The following is a 24247-nucleotide window of genomic DNA, read 5'->3' as shown; positions in this document are numbered from 1 at the left end:
GCTTTGGTTCTTTAGGTTTAAGGGCCTAGGAGTAGAGGTTGGCCAGAAGTGGTTCCTAGCTAATTCTAAAAAAGACCTTATTTGGGGCGCCTGGGTTAAACATCGGCTCAGGTCATGATCCCGGGGTCCTGGGATCAAGCCCCATGTTGGGCTCCCTGCTCAGCAGGAAGCCTGCTTCTCCCTCTCCCTGTGCAGCAACCCCTGCTTGTGCTCTCTCACACTCTTTCTATCAAATAAGTAAATAATATCTTAAATAAATAAATATTTTAAAAATAAAACAAAAAGCCTTACTCTGCAAGGCCCCTCTCTCTACATTCCCCCCACACATACACACCCATGAAAGGTTTGTAGCTAAGAAGAGATGCCAAAAAAAGAGGTAAGTCAGAAGTAGGGAAGACAGTCTGGGTAGGAAAGATGAAACCAAATAAGTTTAATCAAAGGTGATTTTTAATAAATGTATTATTACAATTGTCTCCATATATTGTAAGCCCACTAGAATGTGATTTTATGCATAATTTTTCTTTAAAAATTTCCTTCATGGCAAAAGTAGCTAATATCATCCTTGGAGGTAAAGTAGCAGTTACATTAATCAAGCACAGATGCACTGCTATGCTTACACACAGGGCTGGGGAGGTCAAGACCCACCTGTTCTCAGTCTATGTTCTCTGCCCTTAGCACTGACAGCTGCGGCAGGAAGGGGCAAGCTGGAGGTGTGCCGTCTGCTCTTGGAACAGGGGGCAGCAGTGGCCCAGCCAAACCGCCGAGGGGCAGTGCCCCTGTTCAGCACTGTTCGCCAGGGCCACTGGCAGGTAAGCAGGGTAGCTACTTCCAGTCCCTCAGGTAGGGGTGAGTTCTAGACAGGAACTTCTGAAGCAGAGAGCAAAAAAAAAAAAAAACCCACAAAGTTTGGGTTACTCAGCAGTCATTGGGTTTGAGGACTTGGGTGTTTGTTATTAGTATTCTCGTTCATTGAGAAGATATCAGAAACCTAACATTCAAAATCATGGCCCATCTCTAAAAAATCTCTTAAAAAAATAATCATCATGATCTATATTGTATAGAAGGACTAGCTACTTCTGGCGTGGTCATGGAGTGACCTGCTTCTCACATATCCACACGTCCACATATTCACAGGTCCTCTGGAAGGTTCATATCCCAAAAGATCCCTGCTAACAGGTGTCTTGCAGATGTCTCAAACTTGCTAAAAGAAAACGTGGTGTATGTAAATTCTAGCTATGCAATCTTTCCAGATGTTTGAATTCCAGATAAATGTTAATTTATATACTTAGGATGGAAAAGAAAGCAGATTGGTAATAATCTTTGGAAGTATTTGTGTAGAAAAAAGGCCCTAGAAGCCAAACAGTATAAAAGTTTTATCAGAGGCACTTTATTGTTGTATTCACTTTAGTCATAAATATTCCCTACAGGCAGACTAGCAACCCCTAGAGGTCAATAAAATGGCACTGGCATAGGTAGTGACCTGTGTTGGAGCTTCCATTGTGGGATTGTTTAGTCTACATCTTGGCGTTTGGTATCTTAAATTCTTTTTCACTTAGGGGCTGAGTCAGACATTCAGAGTTGAATTCTCATTTGGCTATCCTTAAAGAGAGTCTGAAATCAGATCACATGGTACCTAGGACTCTGCAGGAATTAAAGGGACCCTTGCAGTAGAAAGTTACATGGAGAGGTGACTTGCCTGTACAATAGGAGGAGATCCCCCAGTGTGGGGAGCAACATGCACATGTCTACTCAGCAGCTCTTCCTGGTTCATTCATCCCTGTTTCTCTGCACTTGCAGATTGTTGATCTTTTACTCACCCATGGAGCCGATGTCAACATGGCAGACAAGCAAGGTCGTACTCCCCTGATGATGGCTGCCTCCGAAGGCCATCTGGGAACTGTGGACTTTCTACTTGCACAAGGTCAGTCTTGGGATTCCAGAGCTGCATGGTCAGTGCCTATAATAATCCAAGGAATTCATGATTTCCAGTGATGGATTCTAAGAGATGTTAAGAATAGATATTATTGGGGTACCTGGGGGCTCAGTCAGTTGAGCATCCAGACTCTTGGTTTCAGCTCGGGGCATGATCTCAGGGTCCTGGGACTGAGCCCCGCGTTGGGCTTCTTGCTTAACGGGGAGTCTATTTGAGTTTCTCTCCCTCTGCCCCTCCCACCCTGTGTACATGTGTACATTCTCTCTCTCTCTCTAAATAAATAAATCTTTAAAAAAAAGTATGTATTATGAATCTAGTTGGTTAAAATGTGAAAGTCCATCTCCTCTCCTCTCCTCTCCTCTTATATACAGTGGGACCCTTTAATTCTGATATTCTTTGTATTCTAAATTCTCTAATTCAAATCTGTAATCTCTAAACTTTGATTTTTTTTTAATATACACTCAATAGATGTTCATCTTCCAAGGACTGTTTTTTCTTTAACTTTTATCTTTTTTTAAGCCTGTACAACTAATATTTTTCTTGTAATCCAAAGGAGGCAAACAGAGGTTAAGACAATTGCTGACAGTGGGACCCTATTTGAGAAATCAGGATATTATATTATCTTCTATTGTAATAAATTCCTTTTGACATTAACATTCACATACTCTTGGTGAATGAGAAATAAGTTAAAGAGATTGCGGTCACACCACCTTCAAAAGCATTTCAGGCTCCTTTTGATTGCTCTGACCTCAGTCACCTATGCAAAATAGGGATGAATGAGGGTAGACTTCTGTAGAAGGAAAACTCAAGTCACTGATGACTCTACAGTACCATCTAGTGGACTTGGAGCCTTTACATGAAGTAGCAGATAGTGTGATTGTGACCAGCCTAATGACTCCATTCCAGTTAGCCTTCCCTATTAGTAAACTGGACCTAAACATCTATAATTATATCTATGGGCACATTTACTTCAAGCAAGCCAACCTCCTGAAGAATCATAACCAGGCCAGCACAACTGAGGGTCATCAAGTTAAGAAGAAGACGAGATTTCTTCTAAGATTTCAAACTAAAAGCTCAGGCAAAGATTTTTTGGATCTTTAGCTGTATCCTCCAAAGAAGATTTGTTTGTTGCCACAGCCTCAGACTCGCAGTGCTGGGTCAGAACCAGAGAACCGCTCTCCCAGCATGCAAAGTGGTTCTTGCTTCTCCAATACAAGCCAACAAACAAGTCTGGTTTCGTAACATCTACCCTTACTTCTGCCAAGAGGGGGTTGGAGGAGGATAGGGGGTGTACCTGGATTCTGAGGATAAGATATGGCAGGAATAAATGTCCCAGAACAACCCAAGTCTACTGGAAAAGGCAAGACCTCTTCAGCCACTGATAACCTTTGGATCACTGCATAGTGTCTGCCACACGCTCGTGGAAGCTTATCAGACACAGATTCCAGAGATTTGTTCTCCCTTACCACTGCAGACATGCAGGTCTTTGTACTACTGATCTTCCTCAACTTATGATGGGCTTACATCCTGATAAACCCAAGTTTAAAATATTTTAAGTTGAAAATGAATTTAATACACCTAGCCTATGGAACATGATAGCTTAGCCTTGTCTACCTTAAATGTGTTCACAACACTTAAATCAGCCTACAGCTGGGCAAAATCATGTAACACAAAGCCTACTGTATAATAGTACTGAATATCTCATGTAGTTTATCGAATACGGTACTGAAAGTGAAAAACAGAATGGTCCTAAGTGTATCTGTTGTTTATCCTCATGGCCTTCTGGTTTGCTTCAGCTCACTTCCACTGGCCAGCATCACAAGAGAGCATCGCACCCCACATCACTAGGCGGGAAAAGGTCCAGATTCAAAATCCGCAGGACATTTTCTACTGAATGTGAATCACTTTCGCACCATCATAAAGTTGAAAAATTGTAAATCAGACCATAAGTCAGGGATCCTCAGTATTTCATTTTTTCACACTTAAATCAGAGACTTCCACTAAATCAACAAATCCTACAAAACTTTATTTAGCTGCCGTTACTTGCAGAACACTATACCAGTGCTGTGCCGGTGAGTGATTTTCACTAATACACTGTAATCTCTGTAATCTCTGCCCTCCGAGACTCTGTAATCTGGCAAGGAGGGGATGAAACGAAGATAAATACCTGAAAAGCAGAGAACCCTGAGTGCTCTGATAAAGGTATTTGAGTTAGGAAAGGACAGACTTTGAAAGGTGAATAGGAAAAAAGTTTTGTAATCAGGGAGGGGGACATGAATGAAAAGTCAAGGAGGAGATCCAGCACACAACAGGTTTGGGGCAATAACTCAAGTTGTCTGGTAAAGTACATGAGGGCTCTTGGGAAGTAATATTGGAAACATATGTGGAAAGAAAGTGAAAAGGAACAGACTAAAAGAGGGTTTGGACTTAATTCTGAAGGCAATGGGGAGCCTTTCAAGATTTTTTTAAAGGGAATTGATGCCAGAGTTGTGCTTTAAAAAAAAAAAAAAAATCCCCCTGGCAGGGGTGTGAATAGTAGATTTGATGGAGGAATTATAGTGGGCTGGGGGATCCATTAGGAAGCACTGTGATAGATGAGAAATAACGAGGCTCTAATCCAGGTGCAGTAGCTGTTAGAATAGAACAGAAGGGCCAAGTACAAAAATGATTTTGGATATAAAGAGTAATTATATGTAGGAAATAATGACAGTTGAGTTAAAGATAACTCCAAAGTTTTAGAAGTGGATGTTTGGAAGACGTGTGATTCTACTAACTGCAATGGGAAGAAAAGAGAGAAGGGGAAGATTACATATTGAATTTTGGATGCATTTTGAATATATGGGTTTATTTCATATGTATCTCCTATTAATTTCTTAAATTCCAGCGTTCCTTATCTTTGGAAAATCAGCTTATCTGTAATATACATCCAGAACCTTCTTATCCTGCTTCTTCTACCGTTGGAGGCTCTGTCCAGGGAATTTACAGATGGTCCATCTGAGAAAACTCATTAGATTCTCTCCCACATTCAAATTCATTCTGTGTTGAGTCAATGTTTTCATTGTAAACTATACCATTGTGAAAAGAAAACCCAGTACATAAATGGCTGTCATCAGGGAGGGTTAAAGGTATGGTCCCTTCCAGCCCTTCATCCTGCTGTGGGAAGCCACAAGGTCTGGTTGTCTGACCTCTAGGAGTAAAAACATGATAGGCCAGAGAACTGCTGAGTAGACCCTGAGCCTAGCTATGGCACATGCTAAGCTTGATCTGACATCTGACCCCTGTCTAGCTGAGGAGGCAGCCTGGAAAGTGTTCTGTAGGCAGTAAGTTGATCCTAATTTAGTTAGTGTGCCATGTCAACTGTGTGAAAAGAATTGTCTTAGGTACTCTTCAAAAGTAGCAAGGAAATGATAGTCCCTTTGCCATCCAAGAGCTTACAGTCTAGGCTAAGAACCAAATATATATTGAATTTTAGACTAATTACAAAACAGTGTATCAAGTATGCTTGATCCTTACAGATGAAAATATAGGAACATTGAAGAGAAACAGATGTAGAATACCAGAAAGGCTAAGAGAGTGAGGATGGGATCATTGAAGGCTGACAAGTTTAATTAAACTCTGAATTTCCTTGTGGCCTGGGCTCAGTTTCTTCCCATGAGTTCATCTCCCCCGCATTCTAGGGAGAGAGAGCCTGGCCTGGTGCTATCACCAGTGATAAACATGGACTGAGCTCCTTCTGTTTTATGAGAATCTCTCCAGGAGTTTATACTATTACAAAAGGAAGACTTTTGCTGAGTCCTGAAAACATTCACTGAGAATTTATTACATGCAAGTAGGATACATAAAAAAAAGATTAAGAACAGAATAAGGTGACATGTGTTAAGCACATTGAAGACGAGGTGAACAGTGAACCGAGAGAAGCTTCCTGGAAACGGGGGGATTTGGAATGGTCCCTACAGAATGAGTAAAAGTGAGGCAGGAATGAAAAGATTCCCCACGTGGAAGCAGACGTGACTGTGCTTCGACAGAGCGTGCAGCCTGCCCTCCTGCTCTGGATGGCCCCGTGTTTCGTGTTTCCTCAGCCCTGTGCTGCGTTCGCCCTTCCAGGTGCCTCCATTGCTCTCATGGACAAAGAAGGACTGACAGCCCTCAGCTGGGCTTGTTTGAAGGGTCATCTCTCAGTAGTGCGCTCTCTGGTGGATAATGGGGCTGCTACGGACCACGCTGACAAGAACGGCCGCACCCCACTGGATCTGGCAGCTTTCTACGGTGATGCCGAGGTGGTGAGTGCCTTTACACGGGCCTTTGGGTGGTAGGGACAGGGAGGGTTCTCCATCCGTAATGTTCTCGGGGGTTAAGGGTAGAGTAACATGTTGATGATTCCTGATAGAAAGTTCTTGGACCTGTACTTGCTAGAGGACAGGAATATTCAAAACACCATTAAAGACCAAGAGTACAACTGTGGCCTTAAGTCCCATGGCTACTACCCGGCCTGGTTCAGACCAGCGGTTGAATCAAGTCCAGGCAGCAGCCAGAGCCCTCAGTGGAGCGGTGCTGAGCCATTGGCCCTGTGTTAACTGTTCTGCTTGATCCATGTCCTAGGTCCAGTTCCTGGTGGATCACGGGGCCATGATCGAGCATGTCGACTACAGCGGAATGCGCCCTCTGGATAGAGCAGTGGGGTGCCGGAACACTTCTGTTGTTGTCACTCTTCTGAAGAAAGGAGCCAAGATAGGTAGGGGAAAGGAAGAAGGTCCTGGCCATCTGTGCCCGGGGGCCAGACTGGTCCAGTGGTCTGGCTGCCCTGGGTGTTTGGTGTGAGTGTGTATAGCTCCCCCTCTGCCCTGGCCCAGTTGTTGTCCAAGTGAACGGAAAGGCTCTTGGCCCAGAGAAAGCACCCTCTGAGCCATGGTCGCCACTGCTCTGTGCCAGAATCACCCGGTTATCTGCCGTGCCCCTGGTCGCCTTAGCCACGAGGCTGCTCTAACCTTAAGCACATCTTCGGGCCAACGCCTCTGTGCCAGCCCCACCCGTGAGCATCCTTGGTCCCTGCACTGCCATGAGCCTCTGCTTTCCCCTGCTCTGTATGTGCTTCAGACTCTCCGGTCCCTGCTGCTGCTGTCCCATCCACGCCCCCGTCCCACAGACCTGTAGGCGAGGGTTGGCTGATATGCTGGCTTTTTTGCTGCCTGCCTCTCACTGCTGCTTTTCCTTCTTTTTTTTTTTTTTTTTCACCTTCATCCATTTTTTTTTCCTCTCCTACAACTTTTTGTTTTCTCCTTTCTTTGAAGGTTGTCAGACGTTACCGAGTCGCCCACGAGGTATATTTCACCGCTGTCAGCATCAGGCGTGGTCTGATGGCTTGGTCAGCTTTGCCTTCTCCTCTTTGATTTAGCCTGCATGAGTTCCCTACACCTCTAATCTTTTAATTTACTTCACCTTAAAAGAAGATTTTTTTTAACGACTGTTGTAGAGAATAACTTGAACTTTTGATAACTAACCCTGAAAAGCTTAGTTGGTAAATAATTCAGGCGTCTATAAACTAATCAGTTTAACCTCTTCTTTCTCTTTGTGGGTAAAGTAGTCCTCAGTCATGTTGGCTTGTTTCATGTCTTTTGACATTCGAAGTAAATCCCAGGGAGGCCTATTTGATACTTACTTAAAATTAAGGGAGCCTTTAGAATCTTTAATGGTTCCCCTTTCTGCAAAGGACATATTTTTAAATTAAGAGACTAAACAGCTAGGGATTTTGAGTCCCGGGTTCTAAAATAAACTGCCCTTTTTGGATTTTTTAAATCTCTTGGTGACATTGAATGTAAACTCTTTCTCCCAACCTCATTTAAAACAACTCCGGACTAAGCCATGGCCTGCCCAAATACAACACGTTGGCAGGCTTTGCTGCCCTCCTGTGGCGCAGGCTCAGACAGTTCAGATGTTCTTATTTTAAGGTGAATACAAATCCAGCGCAGCTTCTTGGCAGTGGGAGTCCCTAAGATACTCCCAGGTCTAAACGATGAGGAAGTTGTTGTGGAGCAAGTTGTTCTCTCAGCAGAAATCCCCCAGGATGTTTTTTTCACCTAGCTTCCTGCCACCCTCACATTGTCTGAGTTTTTTACCCATCATGCATCCTGTACACTACAGGTCCAGCCACATGGGCGATGGCCACCTCCAAACCAGACATCATGATCATCCTGTTGAGCAAGCTGATGGAAGAGGGGGACATGTTTTATAAGGTGAGGGGAGGAAGGAACAGTTTCCTCAAAGCAGCCACTGACTGTTCTCTACCTGTAGAATCTCCTAAAGTCTTGACAGTCTCATCCTCAGCTCTAGAGGCAAAGGGAGAATGCCATCCCTCAATGATGGGCTCCTAAGTTGACCATCCTGAGTTTTTAATTTCCCAATAAGAGAGCAAGAGTGACCTACATAAGCCTGCAGCTGATCAACTTGAAGACCTAATTTTATCTGGTCACTTACAGGCAGTTACCTAGATTCTGCGTGGAATCTGCTAAGTGGGACCTGGAAACTCATGGGACAAGTAAAGTAAAATTATGTAGTACAGCTATTTTTTAGTCTGAGAAAGAGACATTGATCTTTGCTTTCATATTTAATATATAAATATAGATTTTAAAGTCTGTAGTGATAATAGCTTGTCAACATCCCTAAGATAAGGAAAGCAAGACAAATAGCAATTATAAGATTTTCTTAAAGTCACTCACTGAATGACAACAGAAAAAGTATGGAGTCTTTTTGTAGTCACAGTTCAAGCTGAAGGCTCCAATATCCTAACACAGACTCTCTGCTGTGGCCTATAGGAAATCCCAAAAGAACATTACATGACACGGCACCCGGCTGGCTCAGTCAGAAGAGCTTGCAACTCTTGATCTCAGGGTTGTGAGTTAGAGCCCCATGTTGGGTGTAGAGATTACTTAAATTTAAAAAAAAAAAAAAAATGAAGAAGACGATCACATGTCACAGTTATCTGGTTAAGATTAGCAGCGTCTTCTTCTCCTAAAGGTAAACATAAATCCAACCTCACTGAAATATCAGAGGCCCAAAGATGGGAAATGATTATGAAGCACATTATTACCACCTCCCACCCACCCCTGTGTAAGGGATGTTTTGAGTTCCTGGGGGAAGAGTTGTGTTTCCTAAGGATGCTCCGTGTGAAAGTCATGATAATCTAGGAATCTTGGGCTTCTAGGAAACTTGAGTCCTGACCCAGCCAGGATTTCACATGACTTCCAAGAAGGGCCTCATTAACTCTAGGTGTCCTATTTATGGACTTGGGGATAGCATTGCTCTCAAGAATCTAATATAGCTTCTCATATTCCAACACAAGGAGTCCTACCTCCTAATAAGAATAGGCAGAGCTACTACTGTTCCCACCCAGAATTCTACCTTGGTAGACTCCAGATCTCTCCTTAATGAAAGGTGCTGAAGAGAAAATGAAAAGATTGCACTCTCTGGTGGAGTTGCTGTACAGAAGGAATACAGCCGATTAAGATCAGCTAAATGAATGGGAGATGCCTCCTGCATCATGCTGAGCTCAGCTGATAGATTTTCATTTGTTTTATTTTATTTTTATTTATTCATGTGTGTATGTATGTATTTATTAGCTGATAGATTTTCAGACACAAAATGTAAGGAAAGTTCAGGGCCCCTGTTACCAAGTCCCTAAATTGGTCATAGATTTACTTCATCTTGGAAAGGCTCTCCTACACAGATGGATCACAAATTCTAAACTTCTCTACTACCACCCTACCCCAAGGCTTTTCTAAAAACGGGAACACTGACATACTATTTTATGCATTGAGATTAGGGAAGCAACGGGTAGACCGTTTTAGCTCCCACCTCCTTTGTGAGGAAGAGAATGACCTCTTCTAGAGGACTGGCAAGGAGGAGCATCAAATGGAAGAGTTTTCCAGGCAAGCCAAAAGTAAAGAAGTAGTAGTAACTCTGGAGTGGTTGGGACTAGGAAATGATATGTGTCCCAAGGAGATCAGGTCAAGAAAAAGCTCCTTTGAAATGAGCAAGATCAGTCTCTTGGGAATCTGGTCAGGAAGCTGGGGGTTCCTGGTATTGGTTCTCTGGATTGTGCCTTGGGTATCCCCTTCAACCTTGCCCTTCCTGCCAGGTGAGTTTCCTGTTGAAAAGACTGGACCCTCTGCTCTCACAAGCAGGGCCAGCCCTCCTCCCCAGGCTGGAGTTTGGGAGGGCTAACTTAATAATCACTGCAGAGAGAAGGAAGGGAGCGGGGCCAGACCTCCTCAGCTGCTCAGCAGACCAACTGTGTGTTTTGCCATCTTGTACTCCCATTAGAAAGGTAAAGTGAAGGAGGCTGCCCAGCGTTACCAGTACGCCCTGAAGAAATTCCCTCGAGAAGGGTTTGGTGAGGACTTGAAAACCTTCCGGGAACTAAAGGTGTCTCTCCTCCTCAACCTCTCTCGATGTCGCAGGAAAATGAACGTAAGTCCCTCTCCTCCCAGCTGCTTTCTACGGCCCTGGAAGCTGACAGCCCACATCACTCACTGTCTCTTACCAGGCCCCTAAAATCGTTCTCGGCCCCATTTGGAACTTGGTTGTCCTTCACAGAGCACTGACATTTGCAATTTGAAAGAAATCAAGTCTAAGCACAATCCGTATATTAATCTGTGAAAAAGTTAATGCTGTGGGCACTTTTGGTGCTTTCTGAATTTTTAGTTCACACTGAAAGTGATTGGAATACCATCATCATTGTCTCCTACCCCCAAGTCAGTTTTCTGGTCTTTGGGAAAATGTGAGAGCAGGTGGTCGCTAGAATTCTAGCTTCAATTAGATATGAATTGTAGTCACTCCCTTCCTTTCTAGTAGACCCCTAGTCACTTAAGGAAGGGCTGGAGAGAGGACTCAGGACCATGGACTTCAAGGTTTATTTCAAAGGCTAATCTTGAACTTTTTGCTCCTTTCCTCATCTTTTTACTCCAGCATGCCATGTCCCTTCTTGTCCCAGAGGGAATCTTAGAACTCTTCCTGGCCGTCTGTTACCCGCCGTGTAGTCCTTGGTCCTTCTTGCCTGCCATACAGAAACTGTCTGGTGCCCTCAGCCACTGCTCACGTGACACACAGATGCTCCCAGGCCAAGAATCCTTTCTCAGAGACTGGGAATAGCTGAGATCGTGTCAGGAACCTCTGATAACCCCCTGCCTGAGGTCTCACAGTTCCTCAGGAGCTAAAAACAATCCACCCCAAAAAAGAATGCCGATGAGTAGAGAGCTCAGCTTTGCGGAAGTGAGATTTCAGCTGCAGGGGCAAGAGGTCCACTGTCAAGTCCAGAGAGGTTGTGTGTACGACCCTCGCATTCTCCATCTAAACCCTGGCAGTGAGAAGAGCCTGGATGTCCCAGAGAACACAGTTATGGCCCGAAGAGGCAGCGTGGCCCCATGGTGCTGAGGAGAATGTGGCCAGGGTAGCAGTTCCCGTGGGAAGGAGATGCCCCAGGGGAAGGCAGTGAGGCTCTTCTGTGGAACAGAACCAGACCCGCGGTACCCAGGGTCCCCCAGGGCACCAGCCATTGAGGATGAGACAACACTCCGGAGCCAGTGCCAGCCCATTGCCTTCTCTTTTGCTTAAACAAATAATCTACTTCTTAAAAGCATTCTCATCTTGCCAGAAATGATGATTGTCCAAAAGAAAAAGAAAAACATTAAAAGATAAGATCGGAAACAGAGTAGTGATAGATGATGCCTCCCGTGAGATGGAATGCTCCCTCTCTAGCTCCACACTTGCTCAGAACAGTTAGCAGGCAGCTCCCGTGACCAGCACTGTATGAAGCAGCTGAGGTCTGCCTTCTTCAGTCTTAGATGGCTCGTTACTTTTCCTTGATTTCTACCTGTGCCCCAGGCCTTTGTTCTGCCTCTGGAATCACGCGCGTCACCAGAGGTTACTGTGCCGTCCTGAGGCTTTGACATTGAATGAAAGAAGAGAAAGAACTCTTCTTTTAGCTCAGTATGGAGGGGTATCTTTAAAACCATGGCTTTGTTCCCCAGGCCCCTGTTCCCAGGGTTCTCAGATGAGGACAGATGAGACCACACTCCTCCAGGGAGCCTCAGTGAGCAAGAGATGAGGTGACCGCACGAACGCCAGTCACAGCCAGGGCCCTCTCTTACTATATTTTTGTTGTCGTTTTAAATGCTTCCTAAGTAAGAAGCCAGTTAAGAGAAGGAAAAGGCCATTTACTAAGCATCTGCTATGTGCCAGAAATGGTGTTTGGGGCTTTCAAATGCATCATCACACTTCATCCCACCTGCGAAGTAGGTATGGATGAGAAAACACACTACCCCCTCTGAGGGGCTATGTGGCCGACCAAAGGACTGAACCCAAGTCCATCTGGCGCCCCGACCCCATCTAGTCTCCATGGTCAGTGCAGCTCTCCTTCCCACAGACCTCATCCTGCTGGACCTCACTCACCCCTTAGGAAGCAGAGGAATAGTGGGTGCGACAGGAAGCTGGGGGGTAGGTTGAGGCCCCGTGAGAGGCACATGGCTGTGTTTGCCTTCCTACACGCATGTGTATCAAGGGGTCAGGTTTCCAACTTCAGGAGCTGCGTTGGGTTCACATTTGGCTTCTGGGCTGGAAGGAGCTTCATTAGAAAAGCAGAAGGAAGGCACATTAAAAGTATTTTAATGCTTCTGGGCAGATAAATTCCCAGGACCTGTTGCAGGGCCACACAGGGCAAAGGCAGAAGGAACTTCTAGTCTGGGCCACATGGCTAGAGCCATGCCAGGCATGTCGAGAATCCCAGGTGTTCCATCCATAAATGTCAAAGAAATGTACGTATAATCTGTTTTATTCCCAAATTGTCTATTTTTCCTATCTCTTCAATGACTCATTTGCACACCTATTGTAATGACAGGATTTTGGAATGGCGGAGGAATTTGCTACTAAGGCCCTGGAGCTGAAACCGAAATCTTATGAAGCTTACTATGCAAGAGCAAGGGCAAAACGCAGCAGCAGGTGAGGAGAGAGAGAGAGGGTGACGAGCAAGAGGTCTCTTTTCCGAAAATCTGGCCAAGGCAATGTAGGCCATCCTGGGGCATATGTACCCAAATGTGTCTATCCCTGAGGACTTTGAGGGACACGCTTTGGGGACGGCTCCCGTAGCACAGAACTCCACTTGAGACTGGCAGATCCTCAGGGCTGTGGAGCTCTAGAACATTCACTTTGGGAGGAAGATGCCTTCGCATTGCTGGAGAATGGCGCTTCTTCCACGAAGCCCCTGCCATCTCTCACTCACTTTTTGACCCCTAGAACAGACAGCATAAAGAGACACTGGTGACTTAAGAAGAGGTCACTTAAGCAGAACATCCTCCGGGCCCTTTTAGAAGGAAAAGTAGGACGAGTCACTTACGCCACAGGCCCCTCTTGTCCCGTAGGCGTCCAAGGGGCCCCTGGATTATTTAGCTTCCAGAGCTCTCCTCAAGTCTGGCGGCGTCGGCCCTCCTCCTCACCCAGGTCACCACTACCGCCACACCACACCCTCACGGAGACAGGAGGTCCTTGCTGCCGGGACTGAGGGGGCCCGAGAGAAACTCGGAAACTCCATCCCCCGTGTCCATCTGCTGTGGCTTGGCCAAATTGGGCAGGAAAGGCTCCAGAAGGACCTAGAACCTGCCATCACTGATCTTTGGATAACTTGTCACTGTCCTTGATACCTCCTGCCTGGTGCCCCATCCTTCTCCCAAACTCTTCCCTGGGAAAGACCTGCTTCACATTCACTGTTGAGGCCAGGGGAAGATATGGTCCTGAAAATCCAAGCCCAGGTTAAGTCTAGTGATGACAGTGGCGATAACATTAGTCTTAACTAGCTGGGGGAACAAAGTCCTTACAGAAGCTTGACTGTCAAATTCTCTTTTTCCCCAGAGAATTCCTTCCCCACAAGGCCAGTTGCCCCTTTCCTGGGCGATTATTAATAGAGAGGATTGGACTATCTCTGAGAGTTCGTGTCCTCATCTGTAAATTAGAATCTGAGTGGCCTAGTCAGCGAGCCTAATCCCTGCCCAGCTCTGATGTAGCTGAACGGAGGAGCGACAGTGCTGTGGGGCGAGAGTGGGGAACAAAGGGCAGAAGACGGGCTTCTTGCCTGGGACGGAACAGGCCTGAAATTTGGAGCCAAAATATTAAGAATATAAAGAAAAAATTATGACGGATCAGCAAGATTTTTAAATATTGTAGTTACTGTTTTGTTCCTAAGCTAATTGACAGTGACCCTGTAAATGACAACCCCACCCAACCCTCCTACTGCCTGGTGTGCATTTGGGCACTAAGAGAATCTTCCTGAAGGGCCTGGCTGGACTGACAAAGTGGGGCCACTTCTCTGCTAATCCCAGAGAGGCCAGAAGGAAGATGGAGGCTAAACAGGCTAAGGAAGCATTCTGGACTCTTCCAGAATGACAGCCTACCTGTTTCCTCCCTTACAAACCCAACGAAACCAACCCCACCCCACCCCCCAGATGCTACCCCCCAGTTCTCTGCAGTAGCGACCGCGTTCTCAGCTCTTGGTGATTCCTGTTGATTCAGAATCACTCCAGTTCCTGTGTTTACATTTTGTCAAGCAGACAGTTTGCAGCAGCCTTAGAGGATCTGAACGAGGCCATCAAGCTCTGCCCAAACAACCGTGAGATCCAGAGACTCCTGCTGCGAGTGGAGGAGGAGTGCCGCCAGGTGCAGCCGCCGCCTCAGCAGCCGCCTCAGCCTCCGCTCCCGGAAGAAACGGAACCCGAACCACAGCACGAAGATATATACTCTGTACAGGATATATTCGAGGAGGAGTACCTGGAACAGGAAGTCGAAAACGTCTCCATCGGCCTCCAGACCGAGGCTCGGCCCAGTCAGGGGCTCCCGATAATCCAGAGCCCGCCTGCCTCTCCAGCCCATCGGGACTCCGCCTACATCTCTAGCTCACCACTTGGCTCACATCAGGTTTTTGACTTCCGTTCCAGTAGTTCCGTAGGTTCTCCCACCAGACAGGGCTATCAGTCCACCTCACCCGCTCTTTCTCCAACTCACCAGAACTCTCATTACAGGCCTAGTCCGCCACACACTTCCCCAGCCCACCAGAGCGGGTCTTACCGCTTTAGCCCCCCGCCCGTGGGAGGACAGGGCAAGGAATACCCAAGCCCTCCCCCTTCCCCTCTCCGAAGAGGCCCTCAGTATCGGGCCAGCCCTCCAGCCGAAAGCATGAGTGTCTATAGATCCCAGTCTGGCTCACCCGTGCGCTATCAGCAAGAAACAAATGTGAGTCAGCTTCCTGGCAGACCAAAATCTCCATTATCCAAAATGGCCCAGCGGCCCTACCAGATGCCTCAGCTTCCTGTGGCAGTTCCCCAGCAAGGGCTCAGGCTACAGCCTGCCAAGGCCCAGATTGTGAGAAGCAACCAGCCCAGCTCAGCAGTTCATTCAAGCACCGTCATCTCTACAGGGGCCTATGGCCAAGTAGCCCACTCGATGGCTAGTAAATACCAGTCTTCACAAGGAGACATGGGAGTAAGTCAGAGCCGGTTGGTTTATCAAGGGTCAATTGGGGGGATCGTAGGGGATGGGAGACCTGTGCAGCATGTCCAGGCTAGCCTGAGTGCGGGTGCCATCTGTCAGCATGGAGGGTTGACCAAAGAAGACCTTCCACAGCGACCTTCCTCAGCATATCGAGGTGGTATGAGATACAGCCAGACACCACAGATTGGACGTAGTCAGTCCGCATCCTACTACCCAGTCTGTCACTCCAAACTAGATCTGGAGCGTTCCTCCAGCCAGCTAGGTTCCCCTGATGTGTCACATTTAATCAGAAGACCTATTAGTGTCAACCCGAACGAAATCAAACCCCATCCACCAACTCCCAGGCCACTGCTACACTCCCAGAGCGTGGGCCTCCGCTTCTCTCCATCTAGCAATAGTATCTCATCAGCCTCCAACCTCACTCCTACCTTCCGGCCATCTTCCTCGATTCAACAAATGGAGATCCCACTAAAACCGGCGTATGATAGGTCATGTGACGAGCTGTCACCAGTGTCTCCCACTCAGGGAGGTTACCCCAGTGAGCCCACCCGATCCAGGACCACACCATTCATGGGGATCATAGATAAAACAGCCCGGACTCAACAGTACCCCCACCTTCACCAGCAGAATCGGACCTGGGCCGTGTCATCCGTGGATACCGTTCTCAGTCCCACGTCTCCAGGCAACCTGCCTCAGCCTGAGTCCTTCAGTCCACCATCATCCATCAGCAACATTGCCTTTTATAACAAAACCAACAATGCACAGAATGGCCATTTGCTGGAGGACGATTATTACAGCCCCCATGGGATGCTGGCTAACGGGTCCCGTGGAGACCTCTTGGAGAGAGTCGGCCAGGCCTCCTCATACCCCGATGTGAAGGTGGCTCGGACCCTCCCTGTGGCTCAGGCATACCAGGACAACCTGTATAGGCAGTTGTCCCGGGACTCTCGACAAGGGCAGACATCCCCTATCAAACCAAAGAGACCATTTGTGGAGTCTAATGTTTAAAAGACGTTTGTTGGAGTGAGACCCATATGTTTTCACTGCACATTTTCAGGCTTGGTTTCCATATCTGAGGTAGTTCCCTGGCTTAATTTCTCATGTAGTTTCTGTGTGGTGTTCAGAGGTGGCAGCCCACATGCTGGAGTTCTTTGCATGCAGCCGACCGGGAAGCTGGCCTCCAGCGAGCCAGGACTTCAGTTTCTCCCGTCTGTGCCCCCGCCACATGCTCTCTCCCTCTCTTCCGACGCCAACGAGGAGATTGTTGTGCCGTGTGCTTTAACCCAGGGAGATCAGACACACTGGTCAGCTTTTTCCAGGAGACAATCGCTTTCACTGATGTTCTTGTTGTGTGAATGTCTTTCTCCTTTTTTACAAAAATAAGGTGTTCTCGTTTGTTTTCTTCTAGGAACTTTAGAAAGAGTATGATGCCCCTTTGCCTTTGCATTCTTATCCAGTGTTATCCAAATAGCCAGCCCCAGTGCATTCTTGTGCCATGGTCTCCTCCCCTGGACTGCCAGCTCCCTGCAGTCATCAGGTCTAGAACGTGCGTGTAGGTTATTGCTGGTCTTCCTACGGGGGCAAAAGGATCAAGGAAAAAGAGAAGAAATGGGTCTATTAAATTGGAAGAAAAAATATATATACATAATTATTTGAAATGTCACTACATTGATTTTCCAAGAAGTGTTTTATGAATATTTAGAGAACAACCAGCCCTTTAAATATTTCACTCAGCAAAGGAAATCGGATGAGAATCATGGATATTCTTAAATAATCCACTGAGAGGTATTCTTTAGGTTTTTAGCCAACAACTATTAAAAATCTACTCATTTTCCATGGGTGGTGGGGGGAGGGGGGAAATACATAAATATAAAGAAAGAGAGACCGAGGAAGAAAGACTGTTCTGGATTCTCAGTGAAAGGCTAGAGAACATCTTTGTCTTGGAGAAATCTGCTTTATAGGTCCTGAGATAATCACTGAGCATCATATTCCACAAAAGCAAACTCTTGCCGAGGTTTGACTGGTACACTGGCCCTGTTAGCTGGCTCTGCACCCAGAGCCAGGTTTGTGTCCTCCCGGCCCTCCTTTCTTCAGCCTACGTGGTATAGTGAAGAAACTGGTTCTCTTGAGAAGCAAACTGAATTCTCTCCGGACCGTAAGACTTTATTCCTGAAGTTTGCACCCAGGGCCATTGTACCCTGTGCCAGACGTCATCTGATTCTCTTTCGAGATCTATAGTTCTGTAATCTATTACTCTAGGAATTGTTTCTTCTTTTCCTTTTTCGAGGTAGGAGTGTTTGGGGAGCGATCTTTGAAAACCAGACACTGCAAAGTGTTTCATGGAGAAGACAGACCCCTTTCAGCCCTGGGTGGGAGCACGTGAGACAGCAGATCTTCTGATCTGGTTAGCCTGCACCCTTCCGTGTCTTGTGGTCGTTTGCTGACCTGTCCTTTGCGTGACTGAGGCCAGCACGAGATGGACAGTAAGAACACTGAAACCAAAGCCTTAGCACGGGCCTGGTACTGACTGCACGTCAGCTCTGAAAACTTAAGAAACTGAGCAAAAGAGAATCTGTTCTCTGTTACTAGGAATCCTTCTGCTCCTGTTAGTAAAGGGCTATTGGAAGGGCAGTTTCCTGCCCTAAAAATCCAGATGTGACCAGACCTGTTTGTAATAGTAAGTGTCCTCTGAAAGTATCACTAAGATATAGGGAGCATGAAGCTGAGATCAGAAACATTTCTCTACTAATTTGGAGTCTCCCAAGTAGACAGACCCCTCTGCCCCCAAGCTTGAAAGAGGCCAGGACTTGTCTCTCTGTGCTAGAAGCAGACAGCTGGGCCAGCTCAAGACCCAGACCCTTCCCACTCTCTCTGATGCCTAGGGCCTGTGTCCTACTCAGCTAGCCCAGGGTGGGCACCGGCATCTTGTCCTTTCCCTTCTCCCTCTCTTTCTCTTACCGAGAAGATGGAATGTCCAGCTGTAGCACCAGCCCACAGCCAGGAGCCCGGCTTCTTCTTTGTCCAGGTCTCAGCCCCACGGGGCCCTTTGCTTCTCCTCCCTTCCTGAGCACCTCACTGAGGAGCTGCTGCTACATTCTTGAAGAACATCTACGTCTGTCAGAGAAGTGCCCCTGCTTATTTGGAACGCCACACATGCAACCTGTACTCTGCTCTCTCGGAGAGCAAGCGGGTTCTGCGTTTCACAGACTCGCCCCAGAGGTCGCTTGTCCCCAGGGTCTCTCATGGTTTTCCTGGACAAACCGGAAATTTAGGGTCTATGCCTTATTGGGCAAAACACTTAAAACAGTCAAAATGCAACTCTTTGTTAGCCATTGTAAGAGGGAGTGAATATTACTACTGGGCGCCAGTTGAGTGTGACTAGAAAATGCCAACTGGACCTTCCTGGGGGCGGGAGACCGTTTTTCCTTGTAGGCAGACTGCCTGTGCCCTGTTGCGCTACTTCACTGCCATGGGCTCGTCTTACCGCATCTCCGAGATGCCCTCTCCCCCGGCAACACTTGCTGAATCGATGTCTGGCTTCCGGTGGGGGAAGTTTTTCAAATGAACCTGGTAAGTTCCACTCACCCAGTTCACATCACCCTGAAATGGAGACAGTGGTAACAAACCTCAGCCTCTAGGTTTCTCACCAAATTGTACGTTTCGTTCACCCAGAATTCTTGCACTAATGGGTTCCCATCACATCATGTCTATAAATGGGTGCACTTTACTGTTTGAATTTGTAACTCTGATAAATACTGGATATTTAAGTGTGCGTAATGTCTTCATTAGAAAATAGCAAAACCGCTCTTGTCTTTTAGTGTATCTTTCAAGGAAAAAAAGGAAAGAAATCAAGCAGTGGATCACAACATTTATAGCACAAAAAATAACTTGTATATAAGCATCAAAAAGATTAAGAATTTTTAAATACAAAAAATATTTGCAGTGATTTTAAAGTGCTTTTCCAGCAATTTTCTTAGGGACTCCTGAGACATGGTTACTTTATTTACTGGATCAGTAAGGCACACAATTAACAATTAAAAATTAATGTTTATTTACAAAGTAAAGGGAAAACCTGTGTAACATGAGAATTTGGCACGGACAAAATGGAGACCATTTTGTATCTGCTGTTGTATCTCGTCCGGGTTGCAGACGTGCACTATTAAAGCCCCAAGTTAATAGAGCACAAACCCTTCTTGTTCCTCTCCCATGTGCCCCTCCTTCTAGATGTGTTTAACTTAAACTCGAAGGCTCAGGAAAATTCCACTAATTAGAATCATGTACAGTACCCCAGGTCGTTGTCCAGAGATACAAGTTTGCTAATTTAGTTAAGCCTGGATTATTAAACACTTTTCCTAAATTATTGTAAACAGAACAGCCTAGAGAAAGGTATTCTCGGTCCTTATATTGTATAGTAGTTTATGAACCCCTCTCTAAATATTGGTATTTTTATATTCCAGAGATGTACCCAATAGAAAAATTAACCAGTATCTAATTTAATATCCATAAGTATTTTCCTTAGATTTTAGTCCTATACGGTGGGTTATGTGGACGTCACCTTGCTTCAACCATACTCTACCACTAGGTGTCACTGTGGCTCTGCACCAGGCTTGTCTGGTGGCAAAGAACGGCAGCCCGGCCCCCTGGAGGAGCCGCTCCCAGGTCAGCAGGCAGGTCCAGAAGGTTCAGGAAGGAGGGGGCAGAGGCCTGCGGAGGGGGTCTTCATGTATCTGTGCCCGCTGTGGCACGATAAGCTCTTTGAACACTACCCGCTTTGGACCTTCAGCCAGGCAGAGGCTGGGAGAACTGAGTAGAATTCCCTTGCTCTGGTGGATGGGTGGGTATGAGGAAGCCTCCTTTACTCCCCATGAGCCTCCCTCTCAGTTCCTCTTGGCTTCCAACTTTTATAACTTCAGAGATGTCACGGTTGGCTGGTTTGATTCAAAAATCATTATTTTTCTACTGCAGAAATGCCTTGGACAAAACCAGTTGCTCACTGAATCTTTGCCACCAAATGGAACAGGCTCCCCCCCCCGGGGGGTGGGGGGTGTTCCCCCCTCCCTGTCCCAGCCTCTCCCACCCCTGTCTGTCTGTCCTTGGGCTGCCCACTTCTCAAGAAGCCAACCTGCAAAGGCAGCCTGCTGCTGCTTCCACACCGAGGCCCATGCGGCCCCGTCGCGTGCGCATTGGGAGGTGTGGCTTTTTCTCCTTTTCCTCTAGGAATTCCAGACTGACCATCTACCAGGACTAACAATGAACAAAGGGCTTAGGGGTAAGAGCTACCTACAAAGACGTGTCATGGAAACCTTCACCATGCAATGCCTTGAACTCAGCTCTGGCTGCTCCCCAGAAAAGGTGGCTGGCTGGGGGCCTGGACACAAGCACAATGGGAACGGTAGAGCCACTGTGCAGAGCTACTTGAATAATCACTGGGTCTTCATCAACTCCGTTTATAACACAGACCACTGAAGGGCTGAAGTGTTGGTAACCTGCATTTCGGTGTCCAATGCCTCACAGCTGCTGAACCGCCCTGAGATGCTTGTGGCCACGCGATGGCCACGGTCAGAGCTTTGAAAAGTCAGTACCAAATGAATGCGTAATTGGACACCAAAAATCAAGTGTTACTTTCATGTTTCCTCACCCATATCATCTCATATCTTCCTGCTGACTCTGGTAATCTCCACGAAGCTGACCTGCCAGGTTTTAGCTGAACGCATGTAGACGCAGGCCAGCATCACTCTCGTTTTTCAGACAGACCTACTCTTTGGAAAGGAAGGAGCCTAGCTGCTTTGTTTTTGTAGCACTTGCTGGCTGGATTTTTCTTTTGCCTAATCACTAACCAGAACACCTGGTTAGGGGGACTCCACTCAATCCCTCCAGTCCCTGGAACCAGACAGACCGTTAATTCTGGAAATTCAGTACTTGAATGTACCTGCCTTATTGTGTACCAGCTTACTGGGAAAAAAAAAAAAAAAGAAATGCCGGCTCCAGATCTCTCCTTCATTCACAGGTTATTTTGGAAATCCTGTAAGTTACACTTCCTGCTCCAGTTTGTTTTTGTTTTTGTTTTCTCCTTTGGCTGATTCCTGCTGAGTGGGGCCAGTTCCTCATCAGGCTCAGGGCAGGTGCCGTCCTCAGGCATGGTCTCCTCTCCATTTAGCACAGCATCTCCATCTCTGTTCTGTCTCCTCCAAATCCAAGATGATTTTAATTAGTACAGACATGTACAGTCTACAATTAAAGAGTGATTTGTACTAATATGATTTTGATTCCTCCTCTTTGCTGTCCTTTCAAGACACTTGCTGGAAAAAGCTTTAATGCACTTAGTTTTCCTTTAGGTTTTCTATGACTCAGATGTAAAGGACTTTCTCTGTACAGTATATTATCCAATGCATGTTTGTTCTCTCTCCTGATATATTGAACACCACACAGTTGTGAACTCGTGCAGTGGGGATGGCCCACACCCGACAGAGGCATCTAGTCCCCTGTGTATAAGGAAAGACCTTTTCCTTTGCTGTACTTGCTTGAGCAGTTGTATTGTCTGTACATGTGAGCTGTGTGAGATAGATGTGAAAAGTTAAATGAATGCATTTTCCTGCCCATGTGTACAGAGCGCCATCCGTACAATGAACTGTATGTATGAAAGCAAATGTACTTATTTATAAAGGGTAACACTTGGAAAAACGCAGTGTGGTGGTGCTTTCTCCTTCCGGTACTGCGCCCTCCCCGAGGCCCCTGCCATGCTGGGCGGGGCGGGGGGGGGGAACCTCACTGAGGCCTCCCCCAGGAACCGCTTCAGCAGGTTAAGGTGGAGGCCAAATTCCTGGTGATTTGTCTGGTCTCTTGTGGGACATGCACAGTCACCCCTTGGGGCTTGTGTTCATTCAGTGAGGTGACCGAGCGCCTCCTTGGAGTTGGGGCAGCGCATAGCTGTGGCGAAGGCTTGCAGGACCCTCTGAGGGGGGGAGGCTGTTTCTTCAGTGAGTTTCTCTCCCGCCAAACCAAGGGAGCATGAGCCCTTCTTGTTTCACTTTGGTAGCTGGGGCTGCAGGCCCGAGGGGAGGGGACAGCCCTGGCTGGCATTCCCGAAGTGAGCTTGGTCCAAGCTGGAAGCCCACAGCTTCCAGTGGCTTCTTTTCTCTTCAGAAATCTGGCCAGAATCTCGCATGCTTGCCATCCAGAGAGCTGGGCAGTTGCGTCGTATAAGTGGAGAAGCTGCAGGTTTCCTGGAACCAGCTAGACACTCGATACCTTGTTTTTATTTTTTTAGATTTTTTTTATTTATTCATTCGAGACACAGAGCTAGAACGTGAGCAGGGGGAAAAGCAGAGGGAGGGGGAGAAGCAGGCCCCCCGCTGAGCAGGAAGCCTGATGTGGGGCTCGATCCCAGGACCCTGGGATCATGACCTGAGCTGAAGGCAGATGCTTAACCATCTGAGCCACCCAGCTGCCCCTCAATACCTTGTTTTTAAAAAGTGGCCCGCACGGAGTCCTGCAGCCTTTCCTGCCTCGCTGGTCCCTGTCTACGGCAGGGACAAGCAAGGAAGGAGACTGCTTCCTCTGGACACCACGCTGTGCTGAACAAACATCCCTGTTGTGTGACCACATCCATTTCCCCCGAACAGCCAAGGCTGGGGACGCAGGAAAACTGCAGGCATGCAGGCATCCCAACCTGGATGCCAGAGTTCCCTTCAAAGAGGAGAGGACAGGACCCTGGAAGGAACCACCTGCTTGGTCTGAAAACTTTTGAGACCTCAAGGAGTCCCAAACCCAGTCAGGTGAGGGACATCCTGAGCAGGTGAAGGAGAGGAGAGGCATCCCCTTCGTGTCTGGGATCATTTCAATATTTCCAAACACGGAGACCCTTGATGCAGAGGCGAGCACAGAAGTCGGGGTCCAGGGCCTTCTGCCCTCACACTGAGAGCCAGCCGCGATCTTGACGGAGCCATCGGCTCGTGACCTATTCTCAAGCCGCGTGCTTTGCATGCTTTTAAAGCAAATGGAGGTTCACACAGAAGCCTCGATTCAGGAGAAAGACTGTACAGATGCAGAAAGCAAAGGCCTCTCAAGAATATGGAGAAAAAGTAAATGTCAGGAAGGATTCGTGTTACCGAGGATTAGGTATCGGAGGATTTGCTGTAGGGTCCCTTTAAATAGTGTTTTCAGGGAAGGTGCTTTTCTGGAGCATAGAGAGAGTCCCTGGTCCCTGTCCCCGTATGAGAGCCCACCCGACTTCACCATAAATACACCTCCTGCCTGAGCCTTGGAAATGGCTCTCAAGTGGAATCTCTGCTTGTTCTCAAAAGCTTTACTCCTCCTCTTAAGGACTAAAGAGACATATTTTTAAAAGGTAAAAACTTAAGTGACTACTGGGGAGAACTGGCCAAAGCCCTTATTGGCCTCCACCCTCCAGACCACTCTCTGGGCTGGGAGAAGGCGGTCTCCCCCACTGGGTGCAGAGCCCGAACAGCCCGCGGGCCCTCAACCAGCCTGTGGCGCGACAGCACCCCTCACTTTGCCCCCTGCACCCAGCCAGGGGTGTGAGCCCAGAACTGACCTGAGTGTCTGACTCTGCTGGGAGCAGCGGCCCCTTTTGTCGCCACAGCAAGTGAGGCTAACAGGCCCGAGGTCTGCAGTAGACATTTATTGAACCATCTATTGCACCCACGCTACAATGTACTTCACAGAGGACTGACCACAGGCAAAGTAAAATAAACCACCGCGGGGCAGTTTTCAGGGGCCTCCAGAATCATCCGACAGCCACTTGGGCAAACAGACCGGTTTACAGAT

The 24247-nt window shown here is 47.2% G+C and overlaps 1 protein-coding gene across 10 annotated transcripts in view; it reads left to right on the top strand.

Annotated features, from left to right (window-relative positions):
- The window catches only part of TANC2 (tetratricopeptide repeat, ankyrin repeat and coiled-coil containing 2), a 352068-nt gene extending 329927 nt beyond the window's left edge, over positions 1-22141 (top strand). For 8 of the 10 annotated variants that reach the window (XM_073883063.1, XM_073883069.1, XM_073883068.1 and 5 more), the window contains 9 exons: positions 676-809; positions 1798-1921; positions 6038-6213; positions 6533-6665; positions 7222-7251; positions 8072-8163; positions 10250-10396; positions 12822-12922; positions 14524-22141. In XM_073883063.1, coding sequence (XP_073739164.1) covers positions 676-809; positions 1798-1921; positions 6038-6213; positions 6533-6665; positions 7222-7251; positions 8072-8163; positions 10250-10396; positions 12822-12922; positions 14524-16468 — 2882 coding nt within the window. In that variant the 3' untranslated portion in view covers positions 16469-22141. The remainder of the gene's footprint in view (positions 1-675; positions 810-1797; positions 1922-6037; positions 6214-6532; positions 6666-7221; positions 7252-8071; positions 8164-10249; positions 10397-12821; positions 12923-14523) is intronic. The other 2 variants (XM_025890285.2, XM_073883066.1) reach the window with 1 other exon arrangement.
- The last annotated feature ends 2106 nt before the right edge of the window (positions 22142-24247 follow it).

Source organism: Callorhinus ursinus, unplaced genomic scaffold, assembly GCF_003265705.2.
Source record: "Callorhinus ursinus isolate GAN/ISIS: 27379988/994484 unplaced genomic scaffold, GSC_fseal_2.0 scaffold50, whole genome shotgun sequence".
In the NCBI taxonomy this organism is placed as follows: domain Eukaryota; kingdom Metazoa; phylum Chordata; class Mammalia; order Carnivora; family Otariidae; genus Callorhinus; species Callorhinus ursinus.
Note: the sequence above shows the minus strand (reverse complement) of the source record. Positions and strands in the feature narration are given on the sequence as shown.